We start from the raw sequence: 18319 nt of genomic DNA, 5'->3' as shown, positions 1-18319 counted from the left end.
GGTTAGCGTATTTAGGGTTAGGGTAATGAGTTTAGACATGAGCTAGCACGTGGACTGTGCTCATTTATGCAGCTCCAGTAGATCTATCTTCTGAAGCCCACGGAGGCTCCATAAATGACGTAGATGTACCGTAGCAGGGTGAGAAGTGGTTCTTAATTTCTATAAATGAAGATATTTCTCATGAGTTCTGGTTTCCTTTTTTAAAGCAAGACCAAAGTCAAAGTGACAAAATGATTCTTGGGATCAGAAGGTGCTTTGTCAATTTAATAGCATTAAGAAAAAAAAGTGTTGCTTTCTGTTGGGTAGAACCTGCCTGGATGACATGGTACCACTTGGTGAACAATGAAGAAAGGAGTAGAGCAGAGGAAATGACTTATCCCTTACTAACATGCACTGTTTTTGTGACTTACATATGCAAGTTTGCATTATGAATAGGCTTTATGACTTGTAATTGAAATATCTGAAAGGAGAAACGTTTCTGTTGCTCATCAGACATTCAGATTCTTCCTTGCATGTGTCTAATGTCACATGTATTTCTGTTTCTAGCTATAATTATTGTTTACTTTCTATTAACCGTACAGACCTGCTGTAAAGATCTGTTCTAAAATGAGCTTTTAATTAGAAGGTCTCATTGATATGATTGTTTTTCTTTTTCTTTTTTTTCTTCAGTAAACAAGACTGAACCTCTTGAATCAAGTGATTATGAATTTATAATGATGGAAGCTAACCATGAGAAAGACACAGATTTAACACAAGTGATTCTGTCAGTCTTCTGCTACTGTTCTCATTCTCCTCGGTCTTTAACTATTCTGCTGGAGCAATATATGGATCAGGAGCAACTCTGGGAGTGTCTGTGTGACCAGACAGGTATAATACAGTCTTAGTTTTACTCTGATTTAGGTCAAGGTCATGAATATCTGCAACCTTTGCTTTTAAAGGGAATCTGGACTGACCTGTGACATGATGGGATAAGATGCTAGATGTTTCCTGGCCAAGACAACGGTTGTGGCTGCCTCTGCTGAGAATTTTGTATATGTACAGTGACACTGATGCATCCCTGATAGATCCAAAGTACCGTACTGTCTCAGCCAAGTAGAGGCCCAGTCCATTGTTCCCGTACTTTACCCACCCAACCTAGACTGCTGTGTCCTGCACTATGCCCTCTACCATAGCAACAGGACAAATCACTAGCCTGTAGCTTGGTTCATCAGAGGTGGTGAGTGCTGTCTAGTGCTAGTGGCTGGGAACTCTGACTATCCAAATGTGTGACACTCCAGAAACAACAGTCAGAAAAAGCAAGGTTGCTGGGGGGGGGGGGGGGGGGGGGTGTCCTCAACAGTCAATTTTGTGTGGGGCTAGTTTGGCCTTTCCAAAGCTTTCAAACTGTGAAAATATACATCATGCCATGCTACATTTGAACAGGAAAAGTTTATTTGTAAATATCATTCCAACTCTTATGAAACTGATGTTTTTTTTTTTAAAAAAGGTTAATTGGAGTGTCTGTATACCGGCATTGGATTTCAAGTATCACTCCTGAAATTGAACACAGTTCATCAGCACACCAGCCGTAGTTAGATGTAACGCACTTTTATTAATGTGCAGTAATCCACAAAAAGTACCAACAATTATTTTGGAGGCCTCACAGGGTCCCCCTTTCTCAAGGCGTGTGGTATACATGCAAACAGATATCTATCACTTTATAGAAGACAAAAATCCCATAACCCCACCCCAAATCAAACAAGTGACACCATCATATCATGAGCAATCACCTCAAAAGTAACTGGAAAAAAAAGAATACAATACAGGTGGTCCCCTACTTACAACAGTCTCCATTCCAGGAGATTGTAAGTTGCATTAGTATGTAAGTTGAGTGCTGCGGTAAACATGGTGAAACGCGCATAAATGATTTACTTTCGGTCAACTCTGGATTTAGACATACAGTATAAACAATGGGGTTGATTCAGGATTACTAACGCGCTGACACAGCACGAGCAATCTCTTCCGTGTGCAACTTGACTTCGGACTTGCGACTTCCCCCCGGAACGAAACACGCGCTAGTGGAAGCGTAGTGTGTGTTCCTAAGCAATAGCCAATACTTTTAATTGCCGCATGGTATCGACGTATCGCTACCGCGATACTTCACCAGTGCGACCACTACTACATTAATTAACGTAGTAGCGGCGGCCACACTAGTGAAGTATAGTGGAAGTGATATGTCACTAGCGTGCGGCAATTAAAAGTAGCGGCTGTTGCTTAGGTATGCACGATACGCGGCCACTAGCGTGCGTAGAGTGCCGTCGGGATCATTTAGTCAAGCTAATTTGCACCGTGTCAGCGCATTAGTAATCATGAATCGACCCCGTTTTTTTTTGTTTTGTTTTTTATCAATGTGCTTTCAAAGTGACATTAAACTCTGACATAACATTTATATATTATAATGTATCCAGTGAGAATGCCAACACAGCCAACAACAGTCACTAATAGTGATAGATAAGGAAACAAACAAGATCATGTAATTACTTCCTCAACTTCCGCATCGTCTCTAATGCCTGGTACATACCATGTAATTTCCTGTCAGATAGATGGGTCGAATCGATTATTTCCAACAGGTCCAATCTGATTTACAAACACTTTTCTGATCAATTTTGTATAGAAACGATCGGAATACCAACCAAAAAAATCAGAAATCAGATCGGACCTGTCAGAAAGAAACGATTCGACCGTCAATCTGGTGGGAAATTGCATGGTGTGTACCAGACATAAACTTCCCACTGAAGAAGAAAGTGCTGTGTTTAACTGTTTGAGTGCTGTTCTGCTACCATTTTTTTTTCTGGTAGTAGCTTTTTTGGCTGTAAAGAATCTTTTAGCACTAAGAAGAAATGCTGAGTTTCATACCACTTTAAAGTGTTTAAAACTACTTATAAGAGTTTATACAATACTGTAACATTGAACAAAAAAGTTAATAAAAACCAGTATTGTATATTTTGAAAATTAAGACAACTTTATTTGTACCTCAGAAACATTGTAACTCGTTTGTAAGCAGAGGACTGCCTGTATAGGGACTGTATCTGTGCACTGTGTGACAATAATTACCTCACTGTATGCTACACGCCAGATTCTCTGTTTATTTAGGCCAGCACTGAGATGGCTCTTTATATTCTGTCATGGGGCTCCAGACTTTTGTTCTCTGATTGCTGTTGAGTTACAGTACAAGTGTGAATATCTGCTGAAATGACCAGCATTCCCATCTGCATACGATCCACATGCCAGAAACAAGTCTATCAGCGGGGTAGGGCTGAGATGCAGCAGCTGTCACAGAGCTGGAGAAGCGAAGGCAGTGCAACTCCAGTTTACTGTGAGTCAAACATGGGACTTGATGAGATGGAAGAACATAAAACACTGTCTCATTTACTGGAGATGCAGACGCAGATGGCTTGAAGTGTGTTAAACTTCAGCAGAATGCACTATGCTATGTGAAAACCCTCTCACAGAACTGAAGTAATAGCTGTTCTTTTAGGGCTGGCACATATACTGATTGTTTTACAAACCGCACAACTTATGGGAACACCAAAATATGAGCATATTTAGTTATCTAGTCAAAAAAAAATGTAACATCATAATCCGAGTATATTTTAGGAGTTTGGTGTAGACAACCAATCTGTGTGATGCTCTACAGATGGATGTGTTATTTTCAGCTCTCTGATATAGCAAATCACACAGTTATGTCAAAAAAGAAATGAAGTATTGTAAGCTGTTGCTTTTTCCAGTCATCATGCCATTATTAACCCTGTCCCATCTAAATGAAAACTTTCTAAGACTGTACACTGTTACATGAATTGTAATTTAGGAAAGCAAACTTTTGTTTTTCTTAACATCTTAGTAAGGGGGCTTTTAGGACCATTGTAGTCCCTTACACACTCCAATGAGTTCTGGGTCACCATGAGCTTGCTGGTTAGTCTGTACCTCTCGGTGTTACAAGCCCTACTGCATAGAGCCAAATTAATCCATGCCATGCACTGATGAGGATCAAACAATCCGAAACAGTCTGTATGCATGTTGGATTATTATGGCTCTGTACAAACTAACAAGCTGACACATCACTGCATTCCAGCGGTTCTGGAGGTGTGTTTAGCTTCTAAGGGTAACAATGGTTAATTTGCATATATCCAGCAGTGTTGCTCTGGGAGACATCTCAAGCTCACTCCAACCTGAATTATCGCAAATTCTTTCTGTTTTAGGAAAGCAAACATTTGTTTTTCTATGAATTGTCCAGCGCTTGTTTTTCATATTTGCTTGTTTGCTTAGTTTAGTACTAAAAATAGACTTTGTCAGAAAAAGGACACTAGCTAGATGTGTATCTAGAATAACCGGTCCGCCCCCCTTGCAAAAAGATACCATGGTGCCCCCTAGGTCCGCATGCCCCTCGACAACTGAGACCCCCCCCCATCTGCAAGCCAATATAGGGACAAATATATATTTAAAAGACACCCCTCGCACACAAACACAAACACACCTCTCCCCCATGCAGAATAGTTAAGGGAGTGGTATATTTACCTGCTCCAGAGCTACGGATCTCTAACATTCTTCACAGCCACACACTCTCTGCTGCCTTCCGCTGGCTCCTGGTCACGTTACTTGCATTGGTCATGTGATCGGGAGCTTGAATGGCAGCATGGCAGCAGAGAGTGTGTGGCTACCAAGTATGGAGGAGACCTGTTACTCTGCATGCTGGTGGGAGAATGAGGAGGAGGAGGGGGGGGGGCACAGGGGGTATTGTTACACCCCTGACTCTTGCAAAATACTGTGACAATCTAAACTCCATTGTTCTCAGTAGGGGTATTTTACACTACAAGCCTAGCATGTTTTAGTTAAAAATACACAGGTGTATTGGTGGCATGAACTAGTAATTTGATCTCCAATGGAGTCAGTTAACCACCATGGCGTTCAATTTTTTTGCGGCGCTCGGGTGCGAGTTGTTTTTTTTAACCTATTTTTTTTTTATCCTAGCGCTAGCTACATGATTCCCTCCTCCCTGCGCCATCCCGCCCACCCCTCTGATCGCCGCCGGCAATCATACCAAACAGGAAATCCCGCTCTGAACGGGATTTCCTGTTAGGGCTTCCCTCAATGCCATGGCGACGATCGGAATGACGTCATCGACGTCATGACATCAGGGGGAGTCCCGATCCACCCCATATCGCAGCCTGGCGGTGATTGGCCAGGCTGCGCTCAGGGTCTGAGGGGGCCTCTTTCGCGGGGGCGTAGCAGCGGTTCGACGGTGAGCGGCGGCAGTCGAATTAAACATGCAGCTAGCAAAGCGCTAGCTGCGTGTTTTTTAAAAAAAATTGTAAAAAAAAGACCAACCAGGGGCTGAGTTATCCACCGCGGCAGTAATGGACGAGCTGAGCTCGTCCATACTGCTAAGGTGGGTAAATATGCATGTCAACGAGTGTAGGTGATTATGTATATACTATACCTACAGACATCAGATGATGGTCATCTGCCCAGATCCAGAGACTTTTTTTTATGCGCAGAGGCATCCGCCACATCCGCCAAATCTCAAATCCATGACACAAATTAAAAAAAAAACCTATAGATCCCTAGCTGGAAGCTACCATATTCACCTCAGCATAATTCACTGGGGCATGTGTCTTCTCCTAAGCATTCGACAAAGAAGCATTTCTGAGTGCCAGTGGTTAGCAGATTTCTAAAAAGGCCCAGGCCTTGGGCAACTGCAGCCCAAGGAGGCACCTGGATAGGAAAGAGGGGATGCTACATATGAAAGAGAAGACTGGAAATGGGGAGCAACACAGAAATAGGGAAACTGATGCCAAAGGGAGCTATACATGAAAGAGAGGGCAGTACATGAAAGTTACAGATGGAAGAGGGGGTTGTACCTGGAATAGGATGGGTGCTGCTGCTGCTGCATATGGAAGTGGAGACCCAACATACTTGGCCTAGGGGTGGAAAAAGTATAAATCTAGCCTTGATGTCAAGTTAGTTTTGTGTGCCTTTGGCCGTGTAAAATACTAATACTGCTCTTATTATATTGTAATTTATCACTGTAGATTACAATTAGTGAATGAAAATCTTTTCTCTTTCAGCACATTCCAGTAGTAATGCGGTGATCAGATATTTAAGGAGGGTCCTGATAAGATCACTGAGGGGGATGGTAAATGAAGTGACCTCTGTTTTGAATTCATTCGAGCAAAGCAATGATTCTTCACCTGGTTCATACCACTGCAATGTTCCTGATGTTTTGCTTAGCGCCTTACCAGAGAAATGGCACTTCAGCGATCTGCACAGAGAAGAAACAAGCCACTCTGTGAAAGGTAAGTGTTCAGCTATGGCAAAGAAATTCAAGCATAGATGCAAGAGCACAATGATACAAGAAGCACAAATGTAATTATTAATTATGTGCGCTACAGATTACTTAAAGGTAACCCGAGGCAGTCCCTAAAAATGAGATGTCTAACTTAACCAGTTCACCCCCAAGGGTTTTTATCCTAACAGACCAGAGCAATTTTCAGTTGTCAGTGCTCCTCCCTTTTATTCCCTAATAACTTTATTACTACTTATCACAAGAAAATGATCTATACCTCGTTTTTTTCGCCACCAATTAGGATTTCTGTGAATAGTACATTTTGCTAAGAATTTTTTTATTCTAAATGCATTTTAATGAGAAAAACAGAAAAAAAAGAAAAAAAAACATTATTTCTCAGTTTTCAGCCATTCTAGTTTTAAAATTAAACATTCTCCTGTGGATAAAACAAACACGTTTTATTTGCCCAGTGGTCCCGATTATTAAACCGTTTAAATTATGTCCCTATTACAATGTATGGCGACAGTATATTATTTTGAAATATAAGTGTTATTTTTCTGCTCTGTTTTTTTTTTTGTTCTGCCCATAATTACAAGCCCCTATGTAATAAATTAAAATTAATTTTCCCCCATAAAATATAGAATAAAAAAGCTGAGTCCCTAAGGCAACTATTTTTTTTTTTTTTTTAAGCTGATTTTTTTTTTACAAGTGTTTTTTTTTTTGGGGGGGGGGGGGGGGTGGAAGTGTAATTTTATTAATGATGTGTATATACTTGAAAATATATGTATTTTGTAGGTGTAATATACTTTTTGGCCACAAGATGGCGGTAGTGAACATTCGTTATAGGAAGTGTTCACTTTTTACACTTTATTTAATTGTTACATTTCCTGTTTTTGTGAATGGACGTAGCCGCTGTTCGCAGTCACGTCCATTCACTCCAGGCACTGCGATTGGGTAGAGGACCGTTCGGTCCTCTTCCCCAATCACCCAGCACGGGAACCCGATGGTAATGGCGGCGGTAGCGGGGCACACACGGCGGTAGCAGCGGCGGGAATGCGCAACGTATTAAAACATCATGTTGCCTTTAATAGCGGTAAGCATGACGTTTTAATACAATAGCATGTCTGTAAATGGTTAAAGAGACACTGAAGCGGAAAAAAATTATGATATAATGATTTGTATGTGTAGTACAGCTAAGAAATAAAACATTAGCAGCAGAGACATGAGTCTAATATTGTTTCTAGTACAGGAAGAGTTAAGATACTCCAGTTGTTATCTATGCAAAAGAGCCATCGAGCTCCACGACTTTCAAATTTGCAGAGAGCTCTTCTGAAGCTTTTTATCGCAACTGTTTGTCACTGTATTTTCTTTTTCTCTCCAGAGGACAGGTCAATAGTTCACTGGGCTGCTCTGTAAAATCATTTAGAATGCTGAGTAGTGTGTAAACTGAAAATAGTAAAGAATGATGCAATGTTATTAAAAAAAAAAAAAAAAAAACACTATATAACTGAAAATAAAAACATGAGAATATTTTCTTTGCTACTAATGTTCTAGTAATTATCCATACTACACAAGCAATTCATTATATCATAATTTTTTTTTGCTTCAGTTTTTCTTTAAAGAGACTCCGTAACAAAAATTACATCCTGTTTTTTATCATCCTACAAGTTCCAAAAGCTATTCTAATGTGTTCTGGCTTACTGCAGCATGTTCTACTATCACCATCTCTGCAACAAATCAACTTATCTCTCTCTTGTCAGACTTGTCAGCCTGTGTCTGGAAGGTTGCCAAGTTCTTCAGTGTTGTGGTTCTGCTATGAACTCCCCCTTCCAGGCCCCTCTCTGCACACTGCCTGTGTATTATTTAGATTAGGGCATCTTCTCTCTTCTCTCTTATCTTTTACAAGCTGGATAAATCCTCCTCTGAGCTGGCTGGGCTTTCACATACTGAGGAATTACATACAGGCAGAGCTGTCTGCACTCTGCAGGAAGAAACAGCCTGACACTTCAGTGGAAGATAGCTGCAGGGGGAAAGAAACTATCTCTTGAGATTCAAAAGGAAGGGTGTATACAGCCTGCTTGTGTATGAATGTATTTTCTATGTGTGGACATACTGTACATCAACCTACTTCCTGTTTTGGTGACCATTTTGTTTGTTTATAAACAAACTTTTAAAAACAGTTTTTAACCACTTTTAATGTGGCGAGGAGCGGCAAAATTGTGGCAGAGGGTAATAGGAGATGTCCCCTAACGCACTGGTATGTTTACTTTTGTGCGATTTTAACAATACAGATTCTCTTTAAATCCTCCTTGACCCCACCACCACTGGCTGGGACCCTCTATTAGTTTGCACTCCCCTTCACGCACAAGCAAGGCTGTGCTGCACTTGCACAAATAAGGCCATGCCTGCGCAGTAGCAATAAGGCCACGCTCGTTCACGGCAGGCGTGCGGCCACAAGAACAAATCTGACAAGATCTATAAGTAGGGTATTGGTAATGTGATATCTGGTTCTATGCTATTTTGAATTTGCAGTGATGTTTTTGTAAATGTTTCAGAACACGTACTATGAGCTTCTTAAAGGTGTCTATTAACAGTGCAATTTTCTGTTCCAATTGATAATGGCGATCGGGGGGAAACCATTGTAAATCATAATTCACCCCCATGAGTGGGATTAAAACTATAACCTATTTGATAATTTTCATTAGTATAATTGCACAGAATGACAAGTCAATCGATAATCCAATCATTTTGTTGTCACACCATCAACAACCTTTAATTTCAATCGATTGGAATACTATTATTGGCTTGGAAGATAGATTGTATAAGAAAATTGTACCTTTAATGGGCAATTTAAAGAGAAACTCCAACCTAGAATTGAACTTTATCCCAATCAGTAGCTGATACCCCCTTTTATATGAGAAATATAATGCTTTTCACAAACAGACCATCAGGGGGTGCTGTATGACTGATTTTGTGCTGAAACCCCTCCCACAAGAAGCTCTGGGACCCCGGTACTTTTGGCAGTTTGTTACAATGTAACAAGGTTCACAGACAGGAAATAGCTGTTTACAAATTCTCTATTTGATCAGTGCGCTCCTCAATAGATATTCTAAATATTGATAAATCTTAATAAATCTCTGTCTGGTCGGATCGCTATTTTTCAATTGTGTGTGTGTCACACTACGTACAAAATTTCTATTCTATGGAAACAGCGCTCAACAACCCACATATTAATACACAAGATTCCACATTTAAAAAGTCCACAACACCCTCAATAGGTGTGATCCACAGGTATCCAGTTAATAGTCCAAGCAATAATTCTTCATATACAGTTCATAGCAGTAATGATATATTCTCACCGGAACAATAGGCCAACCACTAACGATTAGCAATCACGTTTTTGGACCATGCCAGCACACAAACTCCTCCACTGATATAGGACTCCTCAGATGTGTGTATACATGTCATATGAAAGAGAGACACAGCAATAGTGTGATACCGTTTACAGAGCATACACTATCCAGCACCACCAGTGCTCCCACTCCACTCACGGGTCACCCTAAAGTGCCTCCACCAGCTATGCACTCAAGCCTCTCACCAGATAATATGGCCGACCCTTCACAGACCAGCAGCTCTAGCTTGTTGTGATGACTTTCTCTTGTGTCAGCAAAGAAATGATCTAGGGCTCAAACAGGTGTACCATAGCGTAATTCCATTTAATAAAATATATTAAAAAGAGCAAGTGCACTTACAAACATCCAGTTAAAATGCGCATATAAAACAATCCTCGAGGTGATCCAGCGTCTGACCGGCTCCTACAGCGCCGCCCGACTAGTTTCGTCACTTGGACTCGTCAGGAGCTTAGCTAATAGGAGCCTGCAGACGCTTTTAAACAGTTTTCACATCACATGACCATATAATTCAGTGAGCACCTTTCGCTGAGCTCTTTAGCTCGTTTCTAACCTCACTGTCTATTGGCTCTACTTTGTGTGTTATCAGGGACTACATTACCCATCATTCCCTAGGATCAGATCTATCCCAGGCTCTCCAATTGGGTGGTTAGGGTCACAAGCCCCTCAGGGCTCCACCCCTCCAAATTCCGCCCTAAAATCCGGATTTCTGTAACTCCTATCAGACGGACTACAAATGGCAGCATGTTGAACGGATTTCCGCATTCAAAAAAACGGAATTCCGCATTCAAAAAACGGAATTCCGCATAAAAAACGGATTTCCACATAAAAATAAAAAAAAAATTATTTTATCTTTTTTTTCTCTTCTTTTCTTTCTTTCTTTTCTCTTTCCTTACCCTTCTTTTCCCTTCCCCTTCCTTCCCCTTCCTTCCTTGATCTTACGATCCGGAATTCCGCATCATAAGCGGGCAAAAAACCTCAACAGACTAAAATCATGGGTCCACGGTCATGCTTCCAAAAAAGGCTACACCAGCTACCATAGGAAAGGGACAATTGCTCTACTTTTACCTCTGTTTCTAGGCGCTCACTTCCACATATGTAACACCATGTACATTACTACAAATAACCCCTTTCTGTCCATAATGCCCCCACCCCTTAATACACACATTCACCAATTACAATAACTGAATTGAATACAATTTTACCTTCACATTTGTGTCCCCCATCATTATTTATATATACAGCTCCATTCAATCCTCCCTTCAATCATCAGCTATATGACAATTCAGATCAAGCTCAACGTTCAATCCACCCGGCTGCATTGTTTTAAGATCATAAATCCATTTTGTTTCCATCTTAGATATCTCCCTAATTTTGTGACAGCCCCTCCACCTTGTCGTCAATTTTTGTACCCCACAGAATTTCAACAATTTTGGGTCCCTCCCATGCTGCTCAAAGAAATGTTTAGAAACACTGTGTACTTTATATCCTCTACTAATGTTCCCAATATGTTCCCCAATTCGTTTGTGTAAAGCTCTTTTCGTACGTCCCACATACTGCAGCCCGCACGGGCACCATAACAGGTACACCACGTGCGTGCTGCAGCAGTGGATAAACTCTCTAATTTTCTGCACTTTTCCAGTTTGAAATGAGCCAACTTCTTTTATTTTTATCCCTTGTGCTCTTTCACATGCATAACATTGATGACATGGAAAAAATCCCACATTTCCCCACATATCTGTCCTATTCTTAACCACAGGTGCATCCACATATGTTTTAACTAATTGCTGCTGTAGATTCCTTGCCCGTCTGTAAATAAACTTCGGTTTCTCTGGGATTACTCTTCCCAAAATCGGGTCAATTTGTAGCAATCCCCAATGTTTCTTATATATGTTTTCTACTTCTCTATGTTGTGAATTATACCCCATCATTACTGCATATTCAAAGGCACTGGATTTGTTCTCCCTCCCCATGTCATTTTGTAACAATGTGTCTCTCTGCTGGTACATTATTTGATTGGACAGTCTCTCAAGTTGTTGGCGATTATAACCTTTCTCGCTAAACCTATCTATAAGCACTTCAGCCTGTATCAGGTAATCAACATCAGAGCTGCAATTCCGCTGTATTCTGCTCAACTGTCCTTTTGGAATATTTCGCATCCAGTTTGGGTGATGACAGCTTTGGATTGGGATGTATGAATTTCTATCTGTTTTCTTAAAAAAACATTTTTGTTCCCAAGCAACCTGCCTTATTCATGACCACCACATCGAGGAAATCAATTTCCTCTTTGTTACACTTCATAGTCAGCTCAATACCCAGCTCATTTGCATTTAACCATTGTATAAAATGTTTTAATTCTTGTTCACTCCCCTCCCAGATCCAGAACAAGTCGTCAATAAAACGTTTCCAATTTCTAACTTTGTTACTTTCTTGTGCTGACAGTATGCTTCTTTCCCATTGGTCCATAAATATATTGGCGACGCTGGGCGCAAATTTTGCCCCCATGGCGCAGCCAACACACTGGACATAAAACCCTCCCCCATACCAAAAATAATTATGTGTTAGACAAAATTCCAGCAATTGTAAAATAAACAAAATTTGATCTTCCTTTAATTCATTCCTCTCCCTAAATGCCTTTCCTACAGTTTCCAGTGCCTTATCATGAGGAATGATGGTGTACAACGCCGTAACATCCGCTGTTACCAACAATTCACCTTGCCTCATCCCCAATCCATTAATACTTTGTAGAAAATGTTTTGTGTCCTTCAATAAGCAGGGCAAGGTTCTAACAACAGGTTGCAAAAATCTGTCAATGTATTCGCCTAATCGTTGATTCAATGAACCTATGCCACTGATAATAGGCCGCCCGGGGGGATTCGTCTGATTTTTATGGATTTTGGGATTTATATACATCACTGGAATACGTGGGGGGTCTATCATTAGGTACCGGAACTCCGCATCACTCAGAATCCCCTTATCCAAGCCCCCTTTCAAAATATTCCTCATTTCCCCTTCATACTCACCTGTGGGATCTCCTTTCAGCTTCCTATAAGTCCTAGTGTCACTCAAAATATTCTCAATTTCCTGTGTGTATTGGTTATGCTGCATAATAACTACCCCTCCCCCCTTATCAGCAGGTCTAATTAATATTTCTTTTTTCTCGCTTAGATCTTTAATCTGTTTCCATTCATTTTTCTTTACTTTCATTTCTAATTTTTCAATGTCATTCAGCACCATATTTTTAAAACTTGCTATGGTGCTATTTTTTGCCATATCGGGTGGATTGAACGTTGAGCGATTCCTAAGGTTAGTATGTACATACTGCTGGTCTACTCCCCCCCTGTTAATTCTGCTCGTTGGTCCTTCTTTTGCCAAAAAATATTTTTTGATGTTCATTTTCCGAATAAATTTGTGAGTATCAATATATACATTGAATTTATTTACCCCTTGGTGAGGGGCATATTTGAGTCCCTTGTCAAGGAGTCTCATTTCAGCTGGAGAGATGGGGACTCCACTGATGTTAAAAATCCCTTTACCCACTATTTTCTTCTTTTCATGTCTCCCCCCTCTTCTGCCTCTTCTGTGTTTCTTTTCCGTGTGTTCCTCATTTGATACTGTATCTCCTCCCATTGCCCATCTCCCATTCTCCTGTCCCCCAGAAAATGGCTGTCATCACCCAAACTGGATGCGAAATATTCCAAAAGGACAGTTGAGCAGAATACGGCGGAATTGCAGCTCTGATGTTGATTACCTGATACAGGCTGAAGTGCTTATAGATAGGTTTAGCGAGAAAGGTTATAATCGCCAACAACTTGAGAGACTGTCCAATCAAATAATGTACCAGCAGAGAGACACATTGTTACAAAATGACATGGGGAGGGAGAACAAATCCAGTGCCTTTGAATATGCAGTAATGATGGGGTATAATTCACAACATAGAGAAGTAGAAAACATATATAAGAAACATTGGGGATTGCTACAAATTGACCCGATTTTGGGAAGAGTAATCCCAGAGAAACCGAAGTTTATTTACAGACGGGCAAGGAATCTACAGCAGCAATTAGTTAAAACATATGTGGATGCACCTGTGGTTAAGAATAGGACAGATATGTGGGGAAATGTGGGATTTTTTCCATGTCATCAATGTTATGCATGTGAAAGAGCACAAGGGATAAAAATAAAAGAAGTTGGCTCATTTCAAACTGGAAAAGTGCAGAAAATTAGAGAGTCTATCCACTGCTGCAGCACGCACGTGGTATACCTGTTATGGTGCCCGTGCGGGCTGCAGTATGTGGGACGTACGAGAAGAGCTTTACACAAACGAATTGGGGAACATATTGGGAACATTAGTAGAGGATATAAAGGACACAGTGTTTCTAAACATTTCTTTGAGCAGCATGGGAGGGACCCAAAATTGTTGAAATTCTGTGGGGTACAAAAATTGACGACAAGGTGGAGGGGCTGTCACAAAATTAGGGAGATATCTAAGATGGAAACAAAATGGATTTATGATCTTAAAACAATGCAGCCGGGTGGATTGAACGTTGAGCTTGATCTGAATTGTCATATAGCTGATGATTGAAGGGAGGATTGAATGGAGCTGTATATATAAATAATGATGGGGGACACAAATGTGAAGGTAAAATTGTATTCAATTCAGTTATTGTAATTGGTGAATGTGTGTATTAAGGGGTGGGGGCATTATGGACAGAAAGGGGTTATTTGTAGTAATGTACATGGTGTTACATATGTGGAAGTGAGCGCCTAGAAACAGAGGTAAAAGTAGAGCAATTGTCCCTTTCCTATGGTAGCTGGTGTAGCCTTTTTTGGAAGCATGACCGTGGACCCATGATTTTAGTCTGTTGAGGTTTTTTGCCCGCTTATGATGCGGAATTCCGGATCGTAAGATCAAGGAAGGAAGGGGAAGGAAGGGGAAGGGAAAAGAAGGGTAAGGAAAGAGAAAAGAAAGAAAGAAAAGAAGAGAAAAAAAAATAAAAAATTTATTTTTAAGCGGAAATCCGTTTTTTATGCGGAATTCCGTTTTTTGAATGCGGAATTCCGTTTTTTTGAATGCGGAAATCCGTTCAACATGCTGCCATTTGTAGTCTGTCTGATAGGAGTTACAGAAATCCGGATTTTAGGGCGGAATTTGGAGGGGTGGGGCCCTGAGGGGCTTGTGACCCTAACCACCCAATTGGAGAGCCTGGGATAGATCTGATCCTAGGGAATGATGGGTAATGTAGTCCCTGATAACACACAAAGTAGAGCCAATAGACAGTGAGGTTAGAAACGAGCTAAAGAGCTCAGCGAATGGTGCTCACTGAATCATATGGTCATGTGATGTGAAAACTGTTTAAAAGCGTCTGCAGGCTCCTATTAGCTAAGCTCCTGATGAGTCCAAGTGACGAAACTAGTCGGGCGGCGCTGTAGGAGCCGGTCAGACGCTGGATCACCTCGAGGATTGTTTTATATGCGCATTTTAACTGGATGTTTGTAAGTGCACTTGCTCTTTTTAATATATTTTATTAAATGGAATTACGTTATGGTACACCTGTTTGAGCCCTAGATCATTTCTTTGCTGACACAAGAGAAAGTCATCACAACAAGCTAGAGCTGCTGGTCTGTGAAGGGTCGGCCATATTATCTGGTGAGAGGCTTGAGTGCATAGCTGGTGGAGGCACTTTAGGGTGACCCGTGAGTGGAGTGGGAGCACTGGTGGTGCTGGATAGTGTATGCTCTGTAAACGGTATCACACTATTGCTGTGTCTCTCTTTCATATGACATGTATACACACATCTGAGGAGTCCTATATCAGTGGAGGAGTTTGTGTGCTGGCATGGTCCAAAAACGTGATTGCTAATCGTTAGTGGTTGGCCTATTGTTCCGGTGAGAATATATCATTACTGCTATGAACTGTATATGAAGAATTATTGCTTGGACTATTAACTGGATACCTGTGGATCACACCTATTGAGGGTGTTGTGGACTTTTTAAATGTGGAATCTTGTGTATTAATATGTGGGTTGTTGAGCGCTGTTTCCATAGAATAGAAATAGCTGTTTACAGCTGTCTCTAACAGCCAAAACAGCTAGCAGCAGCTACATAACCTGCCCACAGTAAAAATGTCACCATGTAATAAATGTCAGAATGTAAATCAGGGAGAGGAAAGATTTTACAATGAGCAAACACTGACTAAATAATTTATACATAATTATGGTAAAAATGAAGCACTTTTTTTTACTACATTATTTTCACTGGAGTTCCTCTTTAACTCTAACCAATCTATGTAGCACCACTGAAGCCTCTTTCTAACACATAATCTTATCCTCTCCCTAAGATTAACCCCTTCCTGACATCTTTTTTTCCACCTTTAACGACGGGCATGGCGGCAGCCCCGGGACCGCCTAACGCAGATCGGCATAAAGTCCTGGGGCGGGGATTTGCAGGAGACTGCGCGCGTCAATGTTCCACTCCGCCATCAGTCTCCCAGCAGCAATCGCCACTAGAGACTGTTAGACAGCAAAACTGCCTTCTATTTAGTCTGTACAGCACTGCGATCTACGGCAGCACTGTACTAGGGACAGCCGTGTGACATGGCTGCCCCCCTGGGAGACACCCTGGGAGACACCAAAGCGATCCGCTGTCATAGGCTGAAGCCTATGACAGCTGATCGCACTGATTGGCTGGCGGTTTAGTAAAAAATATAAAAAATATAAAAAAAAATAGGCATATTTATTTTAAAATATAACAAATAAATATTTGTAAAAAGAAAAACAAACACTGCACCACCAATCAGAGCCCACCAACAGAGACAAAAAAGAGAGGGAATCACTTGTGTGCTAGTCTGGTAACTATGGGGGTTTAAGCCCGTGGTCCGTAAGTGGTTAATGGAAAGACATTCCTGATATCTAATACTAACCACCCCTCCAACATAAATTACTTACTATTACCTCACTTTAACCTTCCCCTTAATCTTAACCCTTTCTTGTTGTCTAACCTTCTTACTTTGACCATCAGCACCTTGCCAGCATTCCTGTGGCAACTCTAGCTCTTCCGGGAGCCGGCTTAACTAGCCGTCTCCCTCTGCTGCCCAGCGTGGCACCCACCCAGCATCACCATTACATCACCGGCCACTAGCTCTCATCCCCTGCCTAAAACAGAGTTATTGTTGGTGGCACAGCTGACCGCTGCCAAAAGCAGCGCTATCAAATGCCCAAGCAGGCACTTTACACTGTGGTGCATGCTGTCAAAAATTACCAGGGACCTGCACCGAATAGTTCTGGAGCCCATTTTTGGTGCGCAAAATGTTATTATAGTAGAGTCTCTGTTTTCCAGAACTCAATTAACTGGCACCCGCAATCAACCTGCATAAATTGCCGTCAGAACTCAAAGTGGTGAAGGACAACTTTTTAGGCAGTTTGTGGGCTCTGCTGTGCTTAGAGACTGGGTTTCACGGCTCCCCCAAGGTTAATATAATTTTCATTTCTGTATTTTAACATTTCATACAGCATTCATGGTATGTACAGAATATAGTGTGGGGTATAGTTCTGTATTAACAAGGCCTATTAACCGATCCCTGCCAGGGCCTGATAACTGAGACTCTACGGTACATATATGCATATATGTGTAAGGACACTGACTGGACATCTCCAGCTGGATAAGGAACTATCCATATTTACTTTCTGAAAAGGCTGTTCGGCATCCATTATGTTGATAATAGTGGTGTTGAGACATCTTGAGCTGATATGATTTTATATGTACAGATACTGCAATCCTAAGATGGTTCCATTTTTATGGTTTGTAGCTGATTTTTTGCCACCTATTTAATTATACATTAATTTAAAAGTGCCAACAGATTTGGTTTGGACATGAAACTGAAGGCATGCACTGTTGAGTAAGAATTGTCATCGTTAAGCCACTGTTGAGTAAGAATTGGTCCATATATGATGGAGAGTTTGAAGTTTAGATTTTTTTCAGATTTTATTCCCCTCCCCCCCCCTTTTTTTTGCATCTTTCGTTAGATCGTATTGATCTGGCGAGTTGCATGTAGAAAACAAGAGGAAATTCAAAAGACAGAGTACAGCGTGGGAAAAATATAGCAGAGAAGGTGCAGAAACAGGGCCATAGGTTAACAGAAAAACATCACGTTCAGTTCAGGGATTTAATCCTGAGTGCACATGGCTAATTTTTCTTTGCTTTTATTGAAATGTGATGCATGTGGAGCAGATGAACATCATTTGTCTGCATAGTGAAAGATTCTTGCATTGAAAAGAAGTGTTCTCCTCTTATTGATGCAGAGCTTCTACAATGCCATAAACATTTCTTTAATGGTGTGATTTAATGGAAATGCGTGTGCACTGTAGTGTTAGTTCTTGTATTATTGCTTTCTTTTATCCCAATAAGAAAAGCAAGTTTGTGTATTTATTGTACATTATAGATATTTATAATATTGCTTTCCGTATGTTCTTACATTCCTCACTTGTGTCATTCAGAAAGCTATTCAGCAGCTTTGTTCCACAAAGTCAACTTCTCTATGAGTGATGTGCTCAATATTCTGCTCTGTGATATGTTTTGATTACATAACATT

The 18319-nt window shown here is 40.9% G+C and overlaps 1 protein-coding gene across 8 annotated transcripts in view; it reads left to right on the top strand.

The window, feature by feature from the left end:
- KIAA0825 (KIAA0825 ortholog) overlaps positions 1 to 18319 on the top strand; it is a 516601-nt gene that overhangs the window by 190636 nt on the left and 307646 nt on the right. For all 8 annotated transcript variants that reach the window (XM_068247538.1, XM_068247506.1, XM_068247507.1 and 5 more), the window contains 2 exons: positions 670 to 867; positions 6105 to 6332. In XM_068247538.1, coding sequence (XP_068103639.1) covers positions 670 to 867; positions 6105 to 6332 — 426 coding nt within the window. The remainder of the gene's footprint in view (positions 1 to 669; positions 868 to 6104; positions 6333 to 18319) is intronic.

This window comes from Hyperolius riggenbachi, chromosome 1 (genome assembly GCF_040937935.1).
Source record: "Hyperolius riggenbachi isolate aHypRig1 chromosome 1, aHypRig1.pri, whole genome shotgun sequence".
Classification (NCBI taxonomy): Eukaryota; Metazoa; Chordata; class Amphibia; order Anura; family Hyperoliidae; genus Hyperolius; species Hyperolius riggenbachi.
This window is presented reverse-complemented; position numbering and strand designations above follow the sequence as displayed.